General features: G+C 30.7%; 4 protein-coding genes across 4 annotated transcripts; 1 reads left to right on the top strand and 3 right to left on the bottom strand.

Annotated features, from left to right (window-relative positions):
• Positions 1 to 3: 3 nt before the first annotated feature.
• On the bottom strand, positions 4 to 1,682 carry LOC105972846 (alkane hydroxylase MAH1). The gene has a single exon (XM_012997828.2). It carries the CDS (start codon positions 1,618 to 1,620, stop codon positions 97 to 99), a length of 1,524 nt encoding a protein of 507 aa, XP_012853282.2. The 5' UTR covers positions 1,621 to 1,682; the 3' UTR covers positions 4 to 96.
• Positions 1,683 to 4,423: 2,741 nt separating this feature from the next.
• WRKY51 (WRKY DNA-binding protein 51) lies at positions 4,424 to 6,216 on the bottom strand. The gene is made up of 3 exons (XM_088826731.1): positions 5,918 to 6,216; positions 5,677 to 5,829; positions 4,424 to 4,616 (listed from the first exon to the last, which is right to left on the bottom strand). The coding sequence occupies exons 1-3, from the start codon at positions 6,157 to 6,159 to the stop codon at positions 4,496 to 4,498; spliced, it is 516 nt and encodes a 171-aa protein (XP_088682857.1). The 5' UTR covers positions 6,160 to 6,216; the 3' UTR covers positions 4,424 to 4,495.
• A 2,020-nt stretch (positions 6,217 to 8,236) lies between these two features.
• LOC105972913 (ras-related protein Rab7) lies at positions 8,237 to 10,535 on the top strand. Its single transcript, XM_088826527.1, has 8 exons — positions 8,237 to 8,519; positions 8,683 to 8,709; positions 8,826 to 8,925; positions 9,024 to 9,170; positions 9,726 to 9,806; positions 9,902 to 10,044; positions 10,265 to 10,297; positions 10,412 to 10,535. Exons 1-8 carry the CDS (start codon positions 8,464 to 8,466, stop codon positions 10,482 to 10,484), a joined length of 660 nt encoding a protein of 219 aa, XP_088682653.1. The 5' UTR covers positions 8,237 to 8,463; the 3' UTR covers positions 10,485 to 10,535.
• A 5,002-nt stretch (positions 10,536 to 15,537) lies between these two features.
• Positions 15,538 to 17,563, bottom strand: LOC148766147 (glucan endo-1,3-beta-glucosidase 8-like). The gene is made up of 2 exons (XM_088826526.1): positions 17,017 to 17,563; positions 15,538 to 16,752 (listed from the first exon to the last, which is right to left on the bottom strand). Exons 1-2 carry the CDS (start codon positions 17,376 to 17,378, stop codon positions 15,600 to 15,602), a joined length of 1,515 nt encoding a protein of 504 aa, XP_088682652.1. The 5' UTR covers positions 17,379 to 17,563; the 3' UTR covers positions 15,538 to 15,599.
• Between the last annotated feature and the right edge of the window lie 5,690 nt (positions 17,564 to 23,253).

The following is a 23,253-nucleotide window of genomic DNA, read 5'->3' as shown; positions in this document are numbered from 1 at the left end:
ATATTCCAAAAATTAAAAATTTATTAAATCATATTCCAATGCCACCATTCTTGAATCATAGCAGATAAGCAAGCAAAACCAACACAGATATTTCATTTAATTAGTAGACCATCTACTGGCAACCCTAACCTTCAACCCATCCCTCATATATAGTATGATCGAACAATTCGGGACCACACGGTGGCCGTCGACCACCCGAACCCGATAGTTGTGGATCAAGGCGGCGGCCACCGCTTTCATCTGAGTGAAAGCCACTTCCTTCCCCAAACAAGTCCTCGGGCCCGCATTGAACGCCAAGAACTTGTACGAGGGCTCGTGCCTGATCGAATGGCCACCCTCCGAAATCCACCTCTCTGGCTTGAACTCCAAGCAATCTCTTCCCCAAATCGACTCCATTCTCCCCATCGCGAACAACGAGAACAGCACTTTCATCTTCGGATTCACGAAATGCCCGCTCGGGAGAGTGTCCGCCTCTACCGGCTCCTTGTGCTGGAACGGGACTGGCGGGTACAGTCGCAGTGCTTCGCAAAGCGCTCCGTGCAAGTATACCAACTTCTTCGTCTCGTCCACGCTGAAAAATCTCCGTCTTTCGTCCGAGGGTAAAATCATCTTTAGCTCATCTCGGATCTTGTTTTCGACTTGTGGATGCATCGAGACGAGCCACACGAACCACGTCAGAGCAGAGCTCGTCGTGTCTCGCCCCGCAATCATTAGATTCAAAATAGTGTCCCTCAAGAACTTGTCATCGTCACGATCTCCGAGATTCATGTAAGCAGTCAACAAATCTTCACCGTTTTCATTCTCTATATTCGAATCGCCGTTTTTTCTCGATATTTCGTTTCTTTTCATTTCTATATATTTAATTATAAAACTATCCAAGATTTCCGAAGCTTTCCTCAATCGTCTTTCTCCGCCAACTCCGAGCCACCTTTGTAGCTTCCATATCTTTCCAGGCAAAACATGTCGCATGAAAATCGACTCTTCGACATCATCCATCGCTTTCGAGAAAGGAACATCGTCGGCTAAATCCAGTGACAGGCACCCTGGATTATAACCGGTGACGAGTTGACATATAGAATCGAAAGTAAACCTCTGAAACAAATCCTGCAAATCAAGAACTCGATTCTCCGACACCGCCTTTTCAAGAACCGGAATCAGGCCCTTCTCCACCTTCTCACGGCTGATCACCGCCAGAAACCGATGGAAACTCCGGTGAGTTATCAGGGCCCTGGAAACATTCCTCTGATCCTTCCAGGAATCATCGTCCGAATTGAAAATCCCATCTCCTAAAACGTCGAAAATCTCCCTGAATTCCGGACCCTTCGGGAAATTCCGAAAGTTGGAAGTCATGATATAGTGGATGTTCTCAGGATCAACAGTCCACAACATATCCATATTTGCAAAACAGGGCCCCTGGAAATGAAAAGTCCCGCGTCGGGACTTTCCAAGGACCTCCGTGCAAATTTCGTGGATTCGTCCGACGTGAAGCAGAAGTCCCGGCAACATTCCGATCAAAGGCCAATTCCAGATTAAGCGGCTTCCGCGATTCCTCCATGCACGAAAACCTAGAAACAACAAAAATGCCAATAAAAATTCTTTAATATAAACAATTTCACCCATTTTTTTAAGAAGAAATATATGCTACAAATATTGTAACAAGTTTTGGGGTTATATATAATATTTCGAAACAATGCTTTTTGAAATCCTATGTGCTAAAAAAAACAGGCCTGATTATGAAACCAGCTTTTGGTAGATTGCATTAATTAATTACCACCTTATAATTGAAGGTTGATTTATGAATAGATTTGTTTGTTTTTGGTCTGAAAGTCAAAAAAATAGGTTGCTTGAGGATTTTGAACTTAAGTTTTTAACTACTTTAATTTATTGCTTTGTCACCTTTGGGCGCGCGTGTGAGGTGTGTTCGTGTATATTATATAGGGCAACATTACGGCCACCCCTGAGTTATGGTCAAATTACGAAAAACCTCATTATATTTGGGTAATTACAGTCACTCATCAACTATAACTATGTATTATCTTACGAAAATACCCCTCCAGAGGTAAATTTAGGGATGTTAAATCGGTAAAACCGAACCGAAATTTCGGTACACCAACATTTCATACCGTTTCCCGAACTGATTATATACGATTTGGTTCGGTAAATAACCGAATTACATAAATTTTATGTAAAAATATTTAAAAGGAGGAGGGTTTTTTTTTCGGTAAATAATTGTAATTACCCAAACAAGAGGGTTTTTTTCTTCGTAATTTGGCCATATCTCAGAGGGAGGCCGTAATTTTCCCATAGGGTAAATTACAAACACCCCCCTGAGGTATGGTCAAATTACAAAAACACCCCTCTTGTTTGGATAATTACAACCACCCCCTCAACTCCTCAAATTTAGTGGAATCTTCGAGATTATATGGAATATTATCACTTTTATACCCGTTTTATCTCATTCAAGCTCTACATTATAAAACAAGATGATCAGAATATGTGATTTTTAACTTGTATATATCAGTTTGTGGTGCATCGGAAACTGTATTTTTACACAAAATGAGTACAAACTAGAGCACATTTCATAGAATCTAGATGATTATGTTGAATTTGGCACAATAGGGGTGTAGGTGTAAGAAAAAATCATAGTTGAGGGGGTGGTTGTAATTATCCAAACAAGAGGGGTGTTTTTGTAATTTGACCATACCTCAGGGGGTGTTTGTAATTTACCCTTTTCCCATATTATGAATATTTTTCTTCTGAGTAGGGTAAAATACAAATATGAGATTTAAGGGAAAAAATAAACCTTTTTTTAAGGAGAAAAAAAGGAGTTTAAATATTAATAAAACTCTATGAGTTTAATTAAAATCTACATCCCTATATATATGTAATTCATCTTAATTAAAATCTACAACCCTATATATATATATATATATATATGTAATTCATCTAACTCTCATTCTCTCACAAGTCGATCGAAACTTTTGACTTTATTTTTCCAGAATTAAGGATCTATGTCTTTATTTTCCAAAATCAAGAAACTATTTTCCAGAATTGTCCATAAATCTTCGATGGAGAATAAAGAAACAAGTACGACGGAGGAGAATAAAGAAACAAGTACGACGGAGGAGAATAAAGAAACAAGTACGACGGAGGAGAATAAAGAAACGAGTACTGCGTCGTGGTCCCCGTTTTCCGATGGCATAATCACAAATTCTCCGGCGTTAGAGGATGCGTATATAAACTATATTCTTTACGGTAAGGGTATTCGTCGCAGACGATTGCCCGTTTTCGAAGAAATATGCCCTTCTGATGATGCTACGGAAAAACACACACATCCATGTGGGTGGGTGCTTGTGGACGAACAAATCGAGCCGAGCCAACAAAGAAACCGTGGCTGATAAGGCAGCAGAGATTACGTACGAGGGTTTGTTTCTTTACTTAAGGGTTTGTTTCTTTACTTATTGTTAATCTAGGTATGGTTATATTTTCTTAGTTGAATATATTGTTTTTCTTATTTAATTAAGATTTTAGGGTAGGGAAATTATTATTGTTTAAGAACCATCGCAGAATATTTTTTATTTAATCAATTTGTTCTTAATCTAAGCTTGAATTTAGTTTACAAAAAAAAAAAAAGAGAAGTTTGGATTCAGTTACCGAATCTCAGTAAATTCTGTGAAAGCATGAAACGCGGCAACCCTAAAAACTTTAATGATATTTCTGTAATTATTTATTTTTAATATTTTTTATCTACTAATTTTTAACTATAATGTTCAACAATTATCAAAATTAAAACTAAATCGTGAAGAATCCTTCTCCTATTTTTCATCGATATATCTCAAATCTTAAGAGATAAAGATAGAAATATATCTCAAATTTTAAGAGATAAAGATAGAAATTCGATTTGTTAAATCTTAATATGTAACATTTATAATACTGCATTATTATTTTTTTTCTATGTTAGTGTACTATATTTTCTCATTATATATTAAATTGATTATTCTTTTTTCACTTTTGAAATAATATCCCGTGCAGCGCACGGGAAAAAATGCTAGTTAATTTTACTAGGAAAATCTTTTTTTTTTCAATTAGTATTAGTGTAGATGTAAATAATAATAAATATTTGAGAAATATTAAATTTATTAAATATTTAAATTACGTATTTAATCATGCTTTAAACTCAGCGCATAATTTTTTTCAAGTTTAATATAATGACTCAAACTCGACCTAGCTTCTAATTTACTAGGCTCGTCTATCAAAAATAAAATCGACCTCAGTCATCAAGCTTCGGGTAGACCCGGCACGATTGACACCAACACAAACTTATAGTACATGCATGTATAAAAAAATCTTGGACAATATATATTGTAAACTAGTTCAACAAATATTAATGAAAAAAACATATATAAAAAAAAGGAAAATTATAAAAAAAAAATGATTAAATTATTGGACATAATTAAATAGAGATAAACACTATTAAGAAGAATAAATGACACAATTAGGGGATTTCATGATTGTGAATCCCATGATAAGTTGAAATCACATAACTTTGGTCAACGCTATCTCTTTCCACCCTTTTCTTCACATTGCACCCTCCACTTGAGCACTTGAAATAATTCCTATTAATTCATAATGATTAATTTATGTCAATAATTAATAGTTATAATAATGCAAGGTTAATATTATTGATCAATAATTATGAACTTAATTGAAAAGGGTTACCAAAATAGGGGTTCGATAGAAATTTATATTTTTATGATGAACCAAAATAGAAATATATACCAAAACATAACAAGCTACATATGTATAAACTATAAAGTGTTGTGGTCCTAAATATATAACACATTCAATCTATTTTTTTGGTAAATTACAACCACCTCCCCTAAGGTACTGTAATTACAAAAAAAACCCTTATTTTTGATAAATTACATCCAGCCCCATGTAGTTTGTAAATATCTTAAATTAACCCGTACAAAAGGGTGTTTATGTAAGAAATCTTCAAATTGCAGGGGTGCGTGTAATTATGAAAAAAAGCGAGGGTTTCTTTTGTAAATAGACCTCTAACTCAAGGGGCGGTAGTAATTTACCCCTTTTTTTTTCTTCCTGATATTACATCTCAGTCAAGAGAAAATAAAAAGAATCAACTGGTCTGTATGCATACGATATATATCTCTGTGTGTGTCTATATATATATATATATATACACACGTCTAAAACAGTGACAATTTTGTCGTATATAAAGAAAACATTTTGACAAATTGGTGAAGCAGATTGACAAAGAAAGCCTATTATTTAGGTTGAAGACCACCATAATATATAATATTATTTAGTTATCTATATGCATTTCTTATTTTATATATATATATATATATATATATATATATATATATATATAAATTCATCAATATAATCATTAATACTTTCATGCTACGAATTAAAGGATCTAGCTCTTTATTTTTTTCGTAGTATTATTATATGTCGTTTTAGAGCTTCATAGCGTAATTAATTATCTTTTTACCAAGTTTAAAGGACATTAATTAATGTCTTTTCTATTAAAATTGATCCAATTTATTTAATTTATGTGCATCTATCTTAAAAAGAAAAAGGAGAGGGTAATAAAGAAAGAAAAAATAAATAAATAATGGAGTCACATGTAATTAAAAATATTACAGGACTCACCTCGGATTAGGGCTACTCTTCACCATCTTTTTCCCATATTTTCTCCATTTATATCCATCATCCATAAACTCGAGCTCCGTTTTCGTTCGAAACGCAAACTTTACTATTCGCTCCTCTTGCGTCTTGCATTTCTTCAATTTTTTTTTACACTTTCTACATCATGCAATTTACATAATTATAATACATACATACATATATATGTATCGACATGTGTAATACGGTGATATACGATAAAGCTTACACATTACGTGACAATGGAACTGGATCCGAAGATGAAATGGAGTCGTTTGTTATAAAATTTTCGGAGATATTCTCGTTTTCCGAAAAGAGGTTTTCGCCGGAGCCTTCGTCTTCGTTGGATAAGAGGTACTTAGCTATACGAAAATACGGCGAATCGTTAAATTGATCCAAACTATAGGGCACTTGATCATAGCAATTAGGGTTTTGAAATTGAGAGCTAGTGGCCATTGTGGAGTTGAACATTATTATTGATTTTGTGGAAAAAAAAATGACTTCTTGGCTATGTAGAAAATGGTGATTAATTTTAAGCTTTTAATAATTAATTTTTTTTTTTATTTTTTTTTTAATTATTTTATCATTATTTTTTTGTTTTGTGTTTGGAGGGCAGCTTCTTGAACATTTCCAGGAGGTACACCATCTAGGTGCTCTAAAAGCTACGTGGCAAAAATAGAATGAATAAGAGTGACGTCATCATGCTGACGTCAGATAATTTGGAGGGGCCAATTAGTACTGTGTGCAGTTGTCACCACATAAGATGAACTCTTGTGGTCCATAAATATTTATTTAAAAATAAATACTATAAAATTTAAGGCAAATTGTACTTCGCACCCTAAAAAAATCCGGTTTTGCAAGTTCCCCCCTCAAAATACAAAAATGAGAGTGTCCCCTTTTGAAATATACAACTCGGTGCACTTCCCCTAAATGTGTATTTTCGGTCTATGTCTCGCCGAATTAAAGGTGGATATGTCAAGTTATTAGGGTTACCGAATTAACAAAACTTTCTTCCCAATTTGATGAACTTCGCTTCCACATTCCATAAAATTCTCTTCCAAATTCGACAAAATTTATTCTTAATTTGTTCTTCGTAATCATCGTAAGATAAGGTAAAAAAAGGTTAGATGGCATTTAAAGCCTTAAAAGACGAAATTACTCTTCCAATGTAGTCAAATCCGACAATAATTAGAGTGAAAATACACATTTGGGGCAAAGTGCACGAGTTATATATTCAAAGGGGATAGTCTTATTTTTGTATTTTAAGGGGGGGAAACTGCAAAAAGGAGTTGTTTTGAGGAGGTGAAGTGTAATTTGCCCTAAATTTTATATGTGCAAATATGTAAATAATAAACTCCTGTGGACCAAAAAAATGAAAATATCTTTGTTTATATATATATATATAATTTTTTTTAAGAAAATCTAAACATCCTATTTTGAACTTTCGGACTCAACTTTAAAAATTTCATGAAATCGGTATATTTGAATTTGTCGTTCAAATTTCAATAATCGGCTATAAAAACAAATTTTGAGGTATTTACTTTTGTCTAACATCCTATTACTGAATAAACATCCCTAATTAGTGTTTCTATTGTGAGTTCGTGACTATTGCGATCAATCGAGCTCGAGTCGAACAAGTGATTGTATAAATATGTTATACAATATATATGCATTATTGGATATACGTATATATACGTATAAGATTGGACATGCATTACTCGATAAACCCTAATACAAGACAAACAATCCACCATCTGGGAAGCTTCCAATTTATATCAAATTTCAACAATTAATTCATTGTGTATACATAAATAAAAGTCAACCATGGCTTACTCCTCTTAATTCCACAAAATTATGAGATATCTTGACTCTTTTTTTTCCATTGAAAAAAAAAAGAAAATATAATTATTCTACGCGCGGCTTTTAGCTCCAAAATACCCAACAATCATTAGCTCTCTCGGAAAACGAGGTGTTACGACTTTGCGGTTAATGTACCGATTTCGGGCATGACCATCTCCCATAGTGTGACGGGCGGTTTTTTTTCTATTTGACAAAAGTAGATTTGAAATGATAATATAAAAACATATTTCTCTTAAAAATAAACCAAATTAATTAAGACCACCATTTTTTGAATTAAAAGTTTAGATTCAAAATATGAGACATTTACTTTTGGGTTGACTTAAAAAAAGTTGACATTTTTAGATCAGCTTCCAACCTTAGCTTTTCCAAAACCTTTTCAACCACCTGACTTGTGAACGTAACTCACAAGATCAATAAGTTTCAATCCAACCTTTTTTTAATCACTTTTCATTTTCCTTTTAGTTGACCCTATATATATATATATATATATATATATATATATATATATATATATATATATATATAAAATGCCATAAATTCTAAGTGGAACAGCACTTTGATCAACAAATTGAAAGAGTCTAAGCTGGTTTAATTCAACGTAACTGTCTGCACACCTCTTAATTATTTGACAACCAAATATATATATATATATATATATATATATATATATATATATATATATATATATAAACATGGGATGCACGATTGTGAAACCACCTACAATTTTAGTAGTCTATAGCAACTTCTGAATATTCTAGATTTACAGCTTTCATATAGCATAATCAAGAAGCTTATGAAACATCATTAATAATATTTCACTGATATTCGAAGTTTGTATATATATATAAGTTAATTTTCCGGTAAGAAATAAAAGGTCGATTTTTTTGTTTGTTTCTGGTGTTGCTAAACTGCGGCATGTCGACTACGCCGAAAAGAAGTTTGCGCAAGATCATCATCCTTGGAGACAGTGGGTATGTTTTAATTTCTTTTCTCCATATTTTTCATTTTTACATTTTTTTTATTTATTTTTCTCATCCTATTTACAGGGTTTATTAATTTGTGCATACCATTTTAAAATTATACATATTAGGTATATATGATTATCATTTTAAATTATATGATTTATTTTTTCAGGGTGGGAAAGACATCTCTGATGAATCAGTATCCTTTCATCTTTTATATATATATATATATATATATATATATATATATATATATATATATATATGAATTAACCATTAATTTTTGTAGTCTGTTAACCAGTAATAAAACACCAGATATATAACCAAAAAATTCAGACCACAGTACAAATCAACAATTGGTGCTGATTTTGTGACAAAAGAAGTGCATATTGGTGACAAATTGGTCACTTTGCAAGTAAGTCACAATTAATTAATAATTAATTATAATTTTAATTATATTAATATAATTATATAATTATATATATTCTAATTAAAACCCTAAAATATAATTAGATATGGGATACAGCTGGACAAGAAAGATTTCAGAGCTTAGGAGTTGCATTCTACAGAGGAGCTGATTGTTGCATTCTTGTTTATGATGTTAATGTACTTAAATCATTTGAGACAATTCAAAATTGGCATCAAGATTTTCTCAAACAGGTCACTAATTTATTTATTAATTATGTAATTAATTATTCTAAGTTGTTTGTTAAGTAGATTTTCCAATAATCTTATTTCGTGTATGTACTAAGCAAAAACTCAGGTCTCCCGTATGGTTAAGCTTATTTTAAATATCTAATAAGTTATTACGTATGATAAGCTGTTTTAAGAGCTGATTATGAGTTCTTACGTCTTATTTTTATAAATTTTTAAAAGTGTTTATATAGATACTGAGCTTAGAAGCTATTTTTACTCATTTTGGGGTATAAGTACTTTTTAAAACAAATCTTATTTGCTCTCAAAACACTTTGAAAGTACTTATAAGCTCTTTTTAACAGCTTAGAAGCTTAGTCAAACACCCTCTCAACCAGATTATGCAAAAATTAATTAATTTTTTTCTACTTTTTTTCCCAAAAAAATGCTTTTATCAAAATATAGAATATCATCGAGTCTAAATAAAATTACAAATATATATTTTATCTGGATTATTTAATTTTATTTATTGAAATCAAACGAGGCCTTATTATATATCGTTCATCTAATAAATTATTCCAGGTAAATCCGTCGAACCCCGAGACATTCCCGTTTGTGCTGATTGGAAACAAGGTGGACGTTGACGGTGGAAACAGCCGCGTGGTAAGGGCAAAATCGGCATAAATAAAATCTAAATTTGTAAGGATATATTATATTATATATCAATTATTTGATTTTTTTTTCCCTACTGAAAAAAGGTGGATAAGACAAGAGCTGAAAATTGGTGCAAATCAAAAGGGGATATACCTTACTTTGAGACATCTGCTAAAGAAGACTACAATGTAGATGCTGCTTTCTTGCGTGTTGCACAAATTTCACTTGCCTCTCAACCACTTAACATGTAACAAATCTTTTTAATTATAATTATATATATATATATATATATATATATATATATATATATATATATATATATATATATATATATGTGTGTGTGTGTGTGTGTGTGTGTGTGTGTGTGTGTGTATTAAATTATATTATTTCCTTCATGTTCGATTTATTACGTAAAACCCGAGTTTAACTTTTTTTGTTTTTTTTTTAAATTGTCATTTTTGTTGCAGTTGGCCACTAGAAGAAGAAATGCCATCCCATTGGTGAGCCATGCAAAAATAAATAAATAAATATATATATTATTTTTATTTTATTTTTTTTATTTTTTAACTTTTTTATTTTTTTATTTTTTTATTTTTAATTTTGTGTTTGTGCAGTGATCTTCAAAGAATTCCGGAATCAATTTCTGGTAGTGATCAGGTGCCAAGAGGAGGAGGATGTGCATGCTGATTATATATATATATATATATATATATAATATATATATATATATATATATATATATATATATAATTTATTTTACAACATGAATATTAGTATATGTGTTAATATTCATTTCTCAGTTTTATTTTAATATTCATTTGTATGTTACTGAATACTGAATGCTTGGGCTATTTAATAATAAAAAAGTACATTTACAAATTTAATTAATCTTATATATAAAACGAAGATATTTTGAACTAAAACCTAAACCTAAACCTAGGGGTATTTTAGTCATTTTCTAATCTCAATTTTTACTCTATATTTACCCGTCACACCACACCGCACCACACCACGTACATATCATACCATTATCTTTTATTATCCTTTTTTTTCTCCTATTAGTTTTGCACACGTTCACTATTTATTATTTATATTAGATTTTTTCCTATTAAAAATTATGCACGTTCCATAATACAATATACAATATATAATATATAATATAATAAATTAATTTTAGGATTTTTCTTCTTAACAAAAATCTGCCACATCCACGGGAAAATAAAACAATGTCCTATTTTGTAGTTACCCACTAAGAAATCAGTTTATCAATCTTAACTCCCACAGCCCTATATAAACTATTCCTTCTACATAAAATATTCTTCCATTAAAAATTATTTCTTCAAGAACAATATTTCTCCCACATAAATTATTTTTTTCCCCACAAAAATTATTATTATACTTACAGATTATGAAAAAACCTAATAATGATGGTGTACCATTTTCAAAAGTTTTGTTAGGCATTTTTAGAATTTTTTCCGACGGCTTTTAATCTCTTTCTACTACATTTTTTCTCTCCATGTTTTTCTCTTTCGAGAATTTGTTCTCTTTTTACTGTTTTCTCCTTTTATTGTTTTCAATTTAATCTCTTTTAATTTATTCTTTTTTTTTTTTGACTAATTTTTTTGACCGGCATTAAATTTGTTTTCATCTTTTCTATAGGAATTTGCAGCTGCAATATATCGCACTTATTCAAGTACGCCACAATTGTTAGTTAAAGATTTTTGCGCTAAAATTGGCGTATTTGTGTTAATTTCAATCTTCATTTCATTATTTGTATGTGTTAAACGATTGTGTTGCTTTTGCAATTGTAATACCGGTCCAAATTATATAGAAATCTCATCAGATGAAGATGAGGATAAATTATACTCTGACAATCGTTGCCTACAAATAACGGATGCGGGATTTTAATCCATCTACAATGAAAATCAAAATGATGAAAAGGGGAAGGCCACGAAATCATCGATCCAATTTCGTACGAAACCACGATGCAGAGTAATCCGACCATCATAAAGGATCAAGTTCGTATACGACATGAATGATGAGTACAGTGATTGGTCGAATGAGACACATATGTCAGACTCTGCAAGTGATCGCAAATATTATGATGGCAGTGACGAGACTCTCTCAGTGATCGCAAAGATTCTGATGGCAGTGAATCGGATTAGCTTGATCGAAAAGATATTTATATTTTCTTAGATGTTTTTCTTTTCTCCTGTTTTTTGTCCTTTTAATTTCTTTCATTTTTATAATGTTCAAACTATTACTTTTGTAATGCAATTATTGTAGATGAAGTATTCTATTATTTTATGTTTACATATTATTAGGATATATTTCCCGTCCAGATTTTTAGTTTTTTTCTCTCTTTTAATCAATTTCTGGAATTTATTTCTCATTTTGCATTAGATTGTTTGCTTAGTACTACTATGTATTAGTGGAGATGTAAAATTAAACCATAGTATAGTTTATGAGATTTTATGTAGAACTATAATATATCAAAAGATTGTTTCTTTTAATCAAATAATATTTTTTATATATTTTAAAATCAAACTATAGTATATGATTATGCATTAAAACATATTTTAATGATATATTTTAAATTAATTGTAGGGCTAATATTGTAAATCATCGGACTTTAATTATAAAACAATTTTTTTAACATAAAAATGAGATTCCTAAATGATTAGTATTATAATTATAATTTATTTACTATATTATTAGTAACAATTATGAAACAACTTTTTTAACATAAAAATAATTATCCTAAACGATCAGTATTATAATTTATTTACTATATTATTAGTAAATGAAATAAGTATTATATGGTCAACTAACTAAGTTTTCTTAATAATATAGTATTAACTTGCTTGATTCCACGTCAATATATAAATTGAACATTATATATAACTTCCACGTTATATATATCTATAACCGATCACATTATATATAACCAATCACATTATATATAACTTCCAACTTACTTTTCAACTCCTCCATTACAATGTATTAGTATTAATATTTCATATTTTCCTCCATTAATATCTCATTTTCAAACATCTTGCACATCAAGAGTTTCACATTGTTTAAATCTTTCATGGCAATGACTTTTCGTTTTCATCTCAACAGTTGCAAACTTATGTTTGTTGCACTATAAGTAGTCTACTACCAAATCTTTTTTTTCCCAGACACTTCCCCAAAAAATTCAATGATCGAACATCTAACGATAAAGACGGCTATTCACTCTACAAGAGAAGGGATAATGGCAGGGTAGTCAGAAAAGTAAAAAAATGATGTTGATAATAGATTTGTGATTCCTTATAATCCATATCTGATGAAAAGGTACAAGGCGCATATAAATGTTGAGTGGTGCAACCAATCAAGATCAATCAAGTATCTTTTCAAGTACATCAACAAAGGTCATGATCGTGTTACTGCAAGTTTTTTATGGAACTGGAGCAGAAAATTACGATGAGATTAAGATGTACTATGATTGTAGATACTCATCACCATGTGAAGCAGTGTGGCGAATATTTATGTTCGATGTTCATTTTAGAGAACCGGCAGTTGAACGTTTGCCTATTCACCTGCCCAATGAACAAATTGTATGTTTTGATGGTGAGGAGCCTCTTGAATCGGTTGTTGAAAGACCACATGTACAAAGATCAAAGTTTCTAGCATGGATGGAGGCAAACTCTACATATAATGAGGCAAATGGTCTTACTTATGCAGAATTTCCGACGAAATTTGTCTGGAAACAGCCTTTACGTGCGTGGACTCCTCGAAAGAAAGGATTTTCGGTGGGAAGAATTCATTATGTAGCCCCAGGAAGTGGTGAATTATATTATTTGAGAATCTTACTCAACATAATTAAATGACCTTCTTCTTATACCGAGTTAAGAACCATCAATAATATTGTTTATCCTACGTTTAGAGATTCTTGCTATGCAATTGGTATGTTAGATGATGATAAGGAGTACATATATGGTATTGAAGAAGCCAGCCAATGGGATTTTGCGAAGTTCCTATGAAATATGTTCACAACTTTATTATTGTCGAATCAAATGACACGGCCTGAAAATGTTTGGGATAAAACATGGCATTTCTGAGTGATGATATCTTGCGCATGCAAAGAACTTTACTCCAACGTGAAGGTAATTATTCATATATTTTGAATTATTTTATATATTAATTTATTAACATAATTTTTATTTTGTCTTTCATTTATTCTGCATCCATTGTGGCTAATTGAGAAAGTCTATCTTAGTTTCGATAGTCCATGTACGGCAAATGAGAGGATCGACTCACATCATGACATTCATACTCCAGATTTTTTTAATACTATTACATCTTCAGGTCTGCCAAACCATGAATTAAAGTTGAAGAAAGGTGTTCATGTTATGTTGTTGAGGAATATAGACCAGTCCAATGGGTTGTGTAATGGTACAAGATTGACCATTACTCGGTTGGGAAATCGCGTTTTGGAAGCAAAAATAATATCAGGCTCTAATGTCGGACAAAAGGTCTTCATTCCAAGATTGTCGTTAACACCGTCAGACAGTAAAATTCCTTTTCACTTTCAGAGGAGCCAATTTTCCATCGTTCTTTCCTTCGCTATGACAATAAATAAAAGCCAAGGTCAATCTCTCCAAAATGTTGGTATATATCTTGAAAAGCCTATTTTCTCCCACGGACAACTTTACGTAGCTATTTCGAGGGTTACGAGTCGAAAAGGTTTGAAGATACTTATAGTTGACAAAGAAGGAAATACTTCAAAAAATACAACAAATGTTGTTTATAAAGAATTATTTCAAAATTTAAGGTAATTTTGTTTTACAGTTTTTCACATTTCTTCTTACGTAAACCTTATATTCAACTATGTATAATGCATTCTTATTGTTTTGCAGAGTGTGAACATGCAATATCATTAAAATGAATGTATTGACTCTCAATTCGAATTGTCACACAATATCAAAGGTAATTTTTTTTTTCTTCGTATTTTTATGTTCAATATCTTCTTTTTTAATTATTTGTACTCATATATGTTGCTATGGAAATTGTTAACCTGCAATTAATGTCTTCGGTACCAGTGAAGTGCATACATTTTCTGAACGGTTAATTTGTTTTTATTTTTTTTATTCAGAGATTTTTAAGTGTAAAAAAAAGCAAATGTACATTCTATTTATGACAATTTGTAGTTTATTACTCTGATTTAATAACTGTGCTATAGTGGTATGGTGGTATGGTGGTATGATTAAATTGAAATATGTAACCCCGTGCAACGCACGGGTTCGGTTACTAGTTTGGAAATTAAAAATACAATATTTGCAACTTGTACTTCGCCGGAGTATTTCCCGCCGCCGGAAGACGCCATCATGGCCCACCATGCGCATTGTCTCGTGGTGAAACTGGTCGAATCACGCAACGTGTTCGTGCACAGATCCACGATGAACGTTTACATACGCCAAGTCGGGGATTCCTGGACGAGGCTCGCAATGTGTTCGGCGAAATGCATGTGAGGAATTCGGTTACAATGGTTCACTATATTATATTCGGATCGATGTCTTAAATTGTTTCGGTGGGAAAATGTTGTTTTTACCATGTACGCTAAACGCGCGCGGGAGCTTAAACAACGCAAAGTGTTTGAGCTTTCGACCGATTGACAAAGAATTCGATTCGCGTGGTATGCAAATTATTAATTAGGTTGTATTTATTATGATATTCTTGTTTGGAAACCTTTTGATTATTTATCATGATTGTTTGAAACCTCTATTGCATTTTTCTTCTAATGATATACATGGAATATGCCTAGATCAATTCCAACACGAAGATAATCAACATCAAAGGCAAAAGACGAAAAACCCCTCGGAACCTCTCGTCAACTTGTTGCCTAGTTGCCCCGTTGGTATCTGCCGTCTCCGCCGACAATATCTCAAGCGGAAACCGGCAACTCCCGACGGAGGGGTCCTCCATAACCACCTTCCCCAGACCCTGAAAATCGCACGTCGTACCGTTAACATTAGTGGACTGCGCCATAGCCTGATAATACTCGTTGAACACGTACGAAACATTCGTGTTGAAGTCGAGGTTGTCGCAGGAGCCACCCGGCGACAACGTCGTGCAATCGCCAACCTTACAAGCATCCTCCACCTCGTACTTCACCTTCGTCAGGTTACTCGTGTCCCCGTTGAAAACGCACCACCTCTTCGGCATCATCACCACCCCCTTCGCGGTTGTCGGAAAGATATCCCGCCCTTTTCCGGTGAAGTCGATGTTGAACTTGGGCTCGCCGTCGGCTCTGTAAACCCCCCAGTGCCGCTGGAAACCCGGCGTAGGGGTGTTCATGTTCTCGTCGGCGAGGGAGTAGATGAACACGTCGATCGAGATCCCTGGCCGGAGCGGGGTCCCCTTGGTCCCCGCCACGTACGGTAGGAACCCCTTGTAGAATCGCTCTGCGTTCGCAGTGGTGGCCCCTGGGAAGCCGTCGGTGGGCCAGCCAATCTGGCCCACCTTCAGCTCCAGGTTCGGGGACCCCGCCTTGGCGATTGCCGTCAGGAACGAGTCGTAAACAAACTCGAACACATTCGTGTACACGAACCCGTTTGCATCGTCCACGATCGTGAAATTGGACATGTTGTCCATGAATGCGAACTCTATGTCCCAACCGCGTTGCGACACGAAGTACATGGGGAACATGTCCATGACGAAGGGCGCGTTCGTCCGGTTAAGAAGTCCGACGAATTCCACCATCTCGTTCTTCCAATTCGGGTGGAAATCAGCCTCGGACGGCTTTTGGATGTTGGGGGCCAACATGTCGGTGAAGTGTGCGGTCGTTGCGACCGCGTCTATGTGCCCGTTGGACTTTAATGCATCCTGAATATTCCTCAATGCTTGGTTAGCGTTTAAGTTCGAGTCCCCTTTTTTATCCGGAGTGAACGGCTCGCTCCCGATATACATGGTCCTGTCAAAAATCATAAAAAAAAAATATGACCAGTGGCGAAGCCAGAATTTAATGTTTGCATGGGCCAAATATGCACTATTTGTTTTCTCGGAAACCGTTAATTCTACCATATACACAAAAAAATATAATATATTTTGTATAAAATACTCCTTGGTCCTATGCTGGTTGTGCCACTGATGCATACATTGTAAGATATATATGCTACAACAGGTCGAAAAATCGAAAATATTGGTGCGTAAATTCAGAAACGACATGCATGCTTACTTAATATTAATCTTTTGGTCTAAGTACGATCGCATTTTAGTATCAATCCAATATGCTGCAATATCAGGGTACACGAGGTTGACGAGGCCTTCGTTAGGAAATATCAATGTGATGACGATTTCTCCTCCGGCGAATGCTTTTAGGACATTGTCGCTTGGGCTGAAAAGCTTCACGTGTCGGATTCCGTTTTGTAATAATAAATCGACCACCATCGACGGAATCAATCGGTGAGTCGTTTGCCGGCCCCAGCTCATTCCGATGACCCCTTCGACAGGGGTGAAGGACGAAGAAGATATCAATATTGCTATTATTTTTAACGCCGTTAAAAATAACGGTGATGATTTTTTTCGTCGTAACACCATAGTTTTGTTAGATCTCAGATTAATGAATTAAATCTGATTCTTTTTCGCTATGGTGTGGGAAAACGAAAGGGGGAGAGAATATGATCGTCACCGACCAATTCTTTCCTTCTTTCTTTCTTTCTTTCTTTCTTTATTTTTTCTCCTCTTTGAGAAATGTGAATGATATTATTGGATGCATTTTTGTTAGGGAGAAAAATGAATGGTTGTTTTTTGGTCAACATTATGTTTCAGTTGGTTTTTTTCTTTTTTTTTTTAATTATTAAATCACCATGTAAAATTAAAATTTATATATAATATAAAAGGAGGATCTATGCCCTCAATGATTGACATTTGGCAAATGATGATGTCATTTATCAAAATTGCTTAGTTGGAGTTCAATTGATGATGTGGATTCTTCAATTGATTATGTGACATTTTTATTTAGGTATGTTTTTAAGTTCTTTCTTATTTCACATTTACACAATCATTTAATAATTACCACATATTTATATATAATATTTCAGGAATTTAATATCCTATCATTTCTAAAAATATTATATTTTTTATAATTTTAATTTTCTGAACTATATATTTTTGCCTATTTTTTTTCAAAAATTCAGAACACTCGATTTTTTAACGAGTATTCGATTATTTATATCATATTTTACACACTATTTTTTGTAGCGAAATAATCATAATTATATTTAATTATTTATACACGGTGAATTAATTGTTTTTATCTCACGTTTTAATTTAATTTTTCGAAATATATTTTTCGAATGTTTTTTTTAATAAAATAGAACACTCATTTTTTTATGATATATATTTTCGAATTTAGTTTTTTTAATAATAATATTGGAAAATAATAATAATACTAATAATTATTATTTTTACAAATCATTAGTAATTTAAATGAATATACCAATAAATAAATTAATCACCATACATGGATTTTTTTTGTTTAAATATTTTGTCAACTTAATGTATATGTATTAATTTAATTTTATAAATATTAATAACTAAACAACATTTAAATTTTGAAATTTAAATTTTCGGATTCCAAATTTTGAATTTCAAATATTTTTTTACTATAAATTATCAATCAATTCCCCAATTTTATGTCATATAATTTGATTTCTTACCTATTTAAGTTGATTTGTTTTGATTCATATGGTTAATTCATGGAAAATATCTAATCAACAATAATTGGTTAAGATTATAACATTAAATGTGTATTTCCATAATAACTTACTATTTACTTTTTTATTATATAAAACCCAAGTATAAATACCCCTCATTCGAGTCCATTTCACTCACTCATACTCTCTACCCGAATTTTACACTCACAGAAAAATAAAAAAATAGGTCATGCCCGAAATGGCTGCAAAGAGGAAATGTTGTATTTTTTTGTTGTTCATATATTCGTAGTTTTACATGTTCTTTATTTCATTACTTTGATATAATGAATGTGTCTAATGGTTATTTACACATATACATGAATTTAGTCTAACATGTTATTTGTTGTTTGTTTATGTTATTTTTGTAGATATCATAGATAACATCGACCTATGTGATATGTGTGACGACATCGGTTGCGTCAAAGGAATGAAAATAATTTCGTGAATCTCATATGAATTGTGCGAGAAAAAATACTCATTTTTTTCATTCCTTAAAAGACCGTCATCGAAGTGATAAATTTGAACATGATATGCAATTAACAATTTTCTATTCTTTATATATGTCTGTAATTATTTTTAATATTGTTTCATCAAGCTCATTTAGTATATAGTTATATATGCAATTTCCCTATTTAAAATTTTATATATTTCATTTTTTAATTTGTGTAAAGTTGGATCACCTGTCGTTTTTTTGTTTTGGAAACTTATTATTTTCGTCTTTTTTTCATGATTTGTTTCACTTGACTACATTGAAATGTTGAGTGCTAATATATCATCACTAATTCATTATAGTAATTATATTGTTTTATAATTTTACATTAATTTATTTTATTAATGCATTATCGTATTAATGGAATGGTAATATGTCAATTAATGAAATAAAATGTAGTATCAAGTTGTCTTTTTTAGATACTCAATCTTAGGAAATTATACAGATATTAATGGAATAGTAATATGTCAATTAATGGAATGAAATATATTTACATTGGCATAAATAATTAAATAAATGGTATATATATATAAGTAATATATTTCAAAATTATTCCATTAAGTATTTAATGAATTATTTAGTTATTAAAATGCATTATTAACTAGATTTTTTTTATTACATTTATTTACGAATTAATTATTTTAATATTTTTTAATTATATAAATTAGTTTATTTATTTAATTTTCCTCGCATCTTTCATTATGATTTTTTTTTTCTGATAATTTTGTAACATAAGTATTTGTAATGATTATTTTGCATATCAACTTATGCTTTAGAGAAGAAAAAAAAAATAATGTCTTGCATTAACATAAAATAATAATTTGATTTGATTTGTTTGATATTCTTATGAAAACTATTGATTTGAAGGATATGATTAATGACTTGATTTGATTTGTTTGATATTCTTATTAAAATTATTAATTTTAAGGATATGATTGATCACTTGATTTTATTTGTTTATTTTTTTATTTTTTTATTTTTTTATTTTGTTATGTTTGCCATTGTTATATACAAATTGATATTATTTAGGTTTCTATTTATTACTGTATCAAATCAATGTGTGTATTATGCTAAATAAATTATGAGCATAATATTTTATACCTAATAAACACGTAAAAATGGTAATATTTTAAAAGCCATGCTCTCATATCTTTAATTTTACTTTGTTAAATTAATTTTTACCTATACTAACTAGAGAAATATATAAATTATATGGCAAAAATTCTACATTGATCAGGGAAGGAAAAAACACATTAAAAATAATGTGCAAAATATATAGTAAAATATGCATATGTGAGAATGGATGTTGTCAATCCAGCGAGGACATTATGTGTGTGTATTCTTTGGATCATCAAAAACATTTTAGAGAAACTATCTCTTTCCCTAAAACAAAATGGTTTGATATTCCAATTAAAAGAAATCGACGTACAATATTACGAGATTGAGTTTTATGAAGTAGGTCTTGATTACGGATTTGTTGAGATTGCAAACTAAAATTTCAGGAAGATCTCTATGAGTATGAGTATTAATATTAGTATTAGTATTAGTATTAGTATTAATATTAGTATTAGTATTAGTATTACTATTAGTATTAGTATTAGTATTAGTATCAATATCAATATCAATATCAATATTAGTATGAGTATTAGTATTAATATAATTATTAATATCAGTATTAATAATAGTATCAGTATCACTATGAGTATGAGTATGAGTTTGAGTATGACTATGAATATGAGTATGAGTATGAATATGAATATGAATATGAGTATGAGTATGAGTATGAGTATGAGTACGAGTATAAATATGGGTATAAATATCGGTATCAGTATTCATATCAGTGTCAGTATAATATCAATATCAGTATCATTAATAGTATCAATATCAGTATCGATATCAATATCAGTATTAGTATTAGTATTAGTATTAGTGTTAGTATTAGTATTAGTATTAGTATTAATATTAGTATTAGTATTAGTATTAGTATTAGTATTAGTATTAGTATTAGTATTAGTATTAGTATTAGTATTAGTATTAGTATTAGTATTAGTATTAGTATTAGTATTGGTATCAATATTAATATCAGTATTAGTATTAGTATGAGCATCAATATTAGTATCACTATCAGCATCAGTATCAGTATTAGTATTAGTATTAGTATTAGTCACTGTTCTAAAAATCGGACGAGGCGGCCGATTAATCGGTCTCCGAGGCGGAGGGGGTCCAAAACCTTTACGATTTTAGTGTAAAGGTTTGAAAAATCGGTTTTTTGCCTGTGAGGCGGTTTGAGGCTGTCTGAGGCGGTCAAACCTTTAAGGCGGGTCAAACTCGGTGGCCAAAATCGGTCAAAAATCGGTTTTTTTTTTTTTTTCCTTTTTATAATCAAAATAAAAGTTGGGGATTTTAATAAAAGAAAATATGAGTTTATGCCTTATTTTGTTTATGTTAATTGTTATTGTTAAAGAACTAATGATGTATGCCACATGTTCAAGAATAAATCTAAATTAAAAAAAATATATTTTTTTATTTATATTTAATAAGGATATTTATGTATTATATATGATCTTATAATTATTAAACTTTTATTATGTTATTAGGATATATACATGATGGAGATATAACTATGTTTAAATATCTTTTTATATATGTTTGGAGTATTTATAAATAATATCTAGAAATATATAATATTAAATTTCAAAAACCGATTTATCACCGATGAATCACCGTCGCACCGATTAATCGTGAGTCGGTGCCTGACCGACTCGAACCCGATTACCGATTTTCACAACCTTGGTATTAGTATCAGTATTAGTATTAGTATTAGTATTAGTATTAGTATTAGTATTAGTATATATTAGTATTAGTATTAGTATTAATATTAGTATTAGTATTAGTATTAGTATTAGTATTAGTATTAGTATTAGTATTAGTATTAATATCAATAGGAGTATCAATATTAGTATTAATATTAGTATTAATATCAATATTAATATTAATATTAGTAGTAGTTTTGGTATTAATATTAGTATTAATATTAGTATTAGTATTAGTATTAGTATTAGTATTAGTATAAGTATTAGTATATATTAGTATTAGTATTAGTATTAGTATTAATATGAGTATCAATATTAGTATCAATATCAGTATTAGTATCAGTATCACTATCAGTATTAGTATCATTATCAATAACAACATCAGTATGAGTATGAGTACTAATATCAGTATCAATATATGTATCAATATCTATATCTATATGAGTATTGGTATCAGTATTGGTATGACTATTGGTATGAATATTAGTATTGGTATTAGTATTGGTATTAGTATTAATAATAGTATTAATATCAGTATCGGTATCGGTATCAGTATCAATATGTGTATGTGTATCAGTATGTGTATTAATATGCGTATCAATATTAATATCAGTATCAATATCAATACCAATATCAGTATTATTATCATTTTTATTATCATTATTAGTATTATTATTAGTATTCAAATTCAAATTAGTTTTGGCGTATTAGCATTAACATTAGCATTAGCATTAGTATTAGTATTAGTATTAGTATTAATATTAGTATTGGTATTAGTTTTCTTATTAGTATTGGCGTATTAGGTTAAACATTAAATATTCGTATTAGAAGTGGCGTATTATTATTAATATTAGTGTTGATATTAATATTAGACTATTAGTATTAATCATCGTATTAATATTAGGATTAGTATTAATATTAGCATTATTAGTGTTGGTATTAGTATTATCAATGTTGGTTTTAGTATTAGTAGTAGTAGTTGTTGTTAGTGTAATATTAGTGTTAATATCAGGGTGAGTAGACAATTGTACGCCGCAATGTCCAGAGTTAAAAGTAGATTTGAGATAAAGATATTTATCAACTCAGAATCGGGCGATATAACTAAAATTACGAGCAATGTTGTGCGCACAAAAAATTTTCAGCGAATATGAAGGTAAATCACAAACAAATGAATATTTTGATTCAATAAAACATTTTTTTTTTGGTATTATTTACATGTATGTCAACTGTTCAAAATTTTCGTTCGTTTTATTTTATCGAAAATATTTTTTTTTTGAAAAAATTGACACCGTGCATCGCACGGGTGAATTACTAGTATATATAAAGTATGTATCCCAATTAATAAGAATAGCAAAAACTAAAATTATTTTTATTGCATAATAGTATTGATCGGTCCACATAATAATAAAATATAA

This window comes from Erythranthe guttata, chromosome 12 (assembly GCF_056151865.1).
Source record: "Erythranthe guttata isolate IM_541 chromosome 12, IM_541, whole genome shotgun sequence".
Lineage (NCBI taxonomy): Eukaryota > Viridiplantae > Streptophyta > Magnoliopsida > Lamiales > Phrymaceae > Erythranthe > Erythranthe guttata.
The sequence above is the reverse complement of the archived record's forward strand: the minus strand, read 5'-3'. Positions and strand labels throughout refer to the sequence as shown.

What these genes read in the sequence shown, in the direction of transcription:
- LOC105972846 (XM_012997828.2), bottom strand. Translation starts at nt 1,620, where the DNA reads ATGGGTGAAATTGTTTATATTAAAGAATTTTTATTGGCATTTTTGTTG.
- WRKY51 (XM_088826731.1), bottom strand. Translation starts at nt 6,159, where the DNA reads ATGTTCAACTCCACAATGGCCACTAGCTCTCAATTTCAAAACCCTAAT. An exon ending in GTTCCATTGTCACGTAATGT is followed by an intron (nt 5,830 to 5,917) that starts GTAAGCTTTATC and finishes TGCATGATGTAG; the next exon opens with AAAGTGTAAAAAAAAATTGA. An exon ending in AAGAGTAGCCCTAATCCGAG is followed by an intron (nt 4,617 to 5,676) that starts GTGAGTCCTGTA and finishes ATGAATTAATAG; the next exon opens with GAATTATTTCAAGTGCTCAA.
- LOC105972913 (XM_088826527.1), top strand. Translation starts at nt 8,464, where the DNA reads ATGTCGACTACGCCGAAAAGAAGTTTGCGCAAGATCATCATCCTTGGA. An exon ending in AAGACATCTCTGATGAATCA is followed by an intron (nt 8,710 to 8,825) that starts GTATCCTTTCAT and finishes ATAAAACACCAG; the next exon opens with ATATATAACCAAAAAATTCA. An exon ending in ATCAAGATTTTCTCAAACAG is followed by an intron (nt 9,171 to 9,725) that starts GTCACTAATTTA and finishes AAATTATTCCAG; the next exon opens with GTAAATCCGTCGAACCCCGA.
- LOC148766147 (XM_088826526.1), bottom strand. Translation starts at nt 17,378, where the DNA reads ATGGTGTTACGACGAAAAAAATCATCACCGTTATTTTTAACGGCGTTA. An exon ending in GACCAAAAGATTAATATTAA is followed by an intron (nt 16,753 to 17,016) that starts GTAAGCATGCAT and finishes GATTTTTGACAG; the next exon opens with GACCATGTATATCGGGAGCG.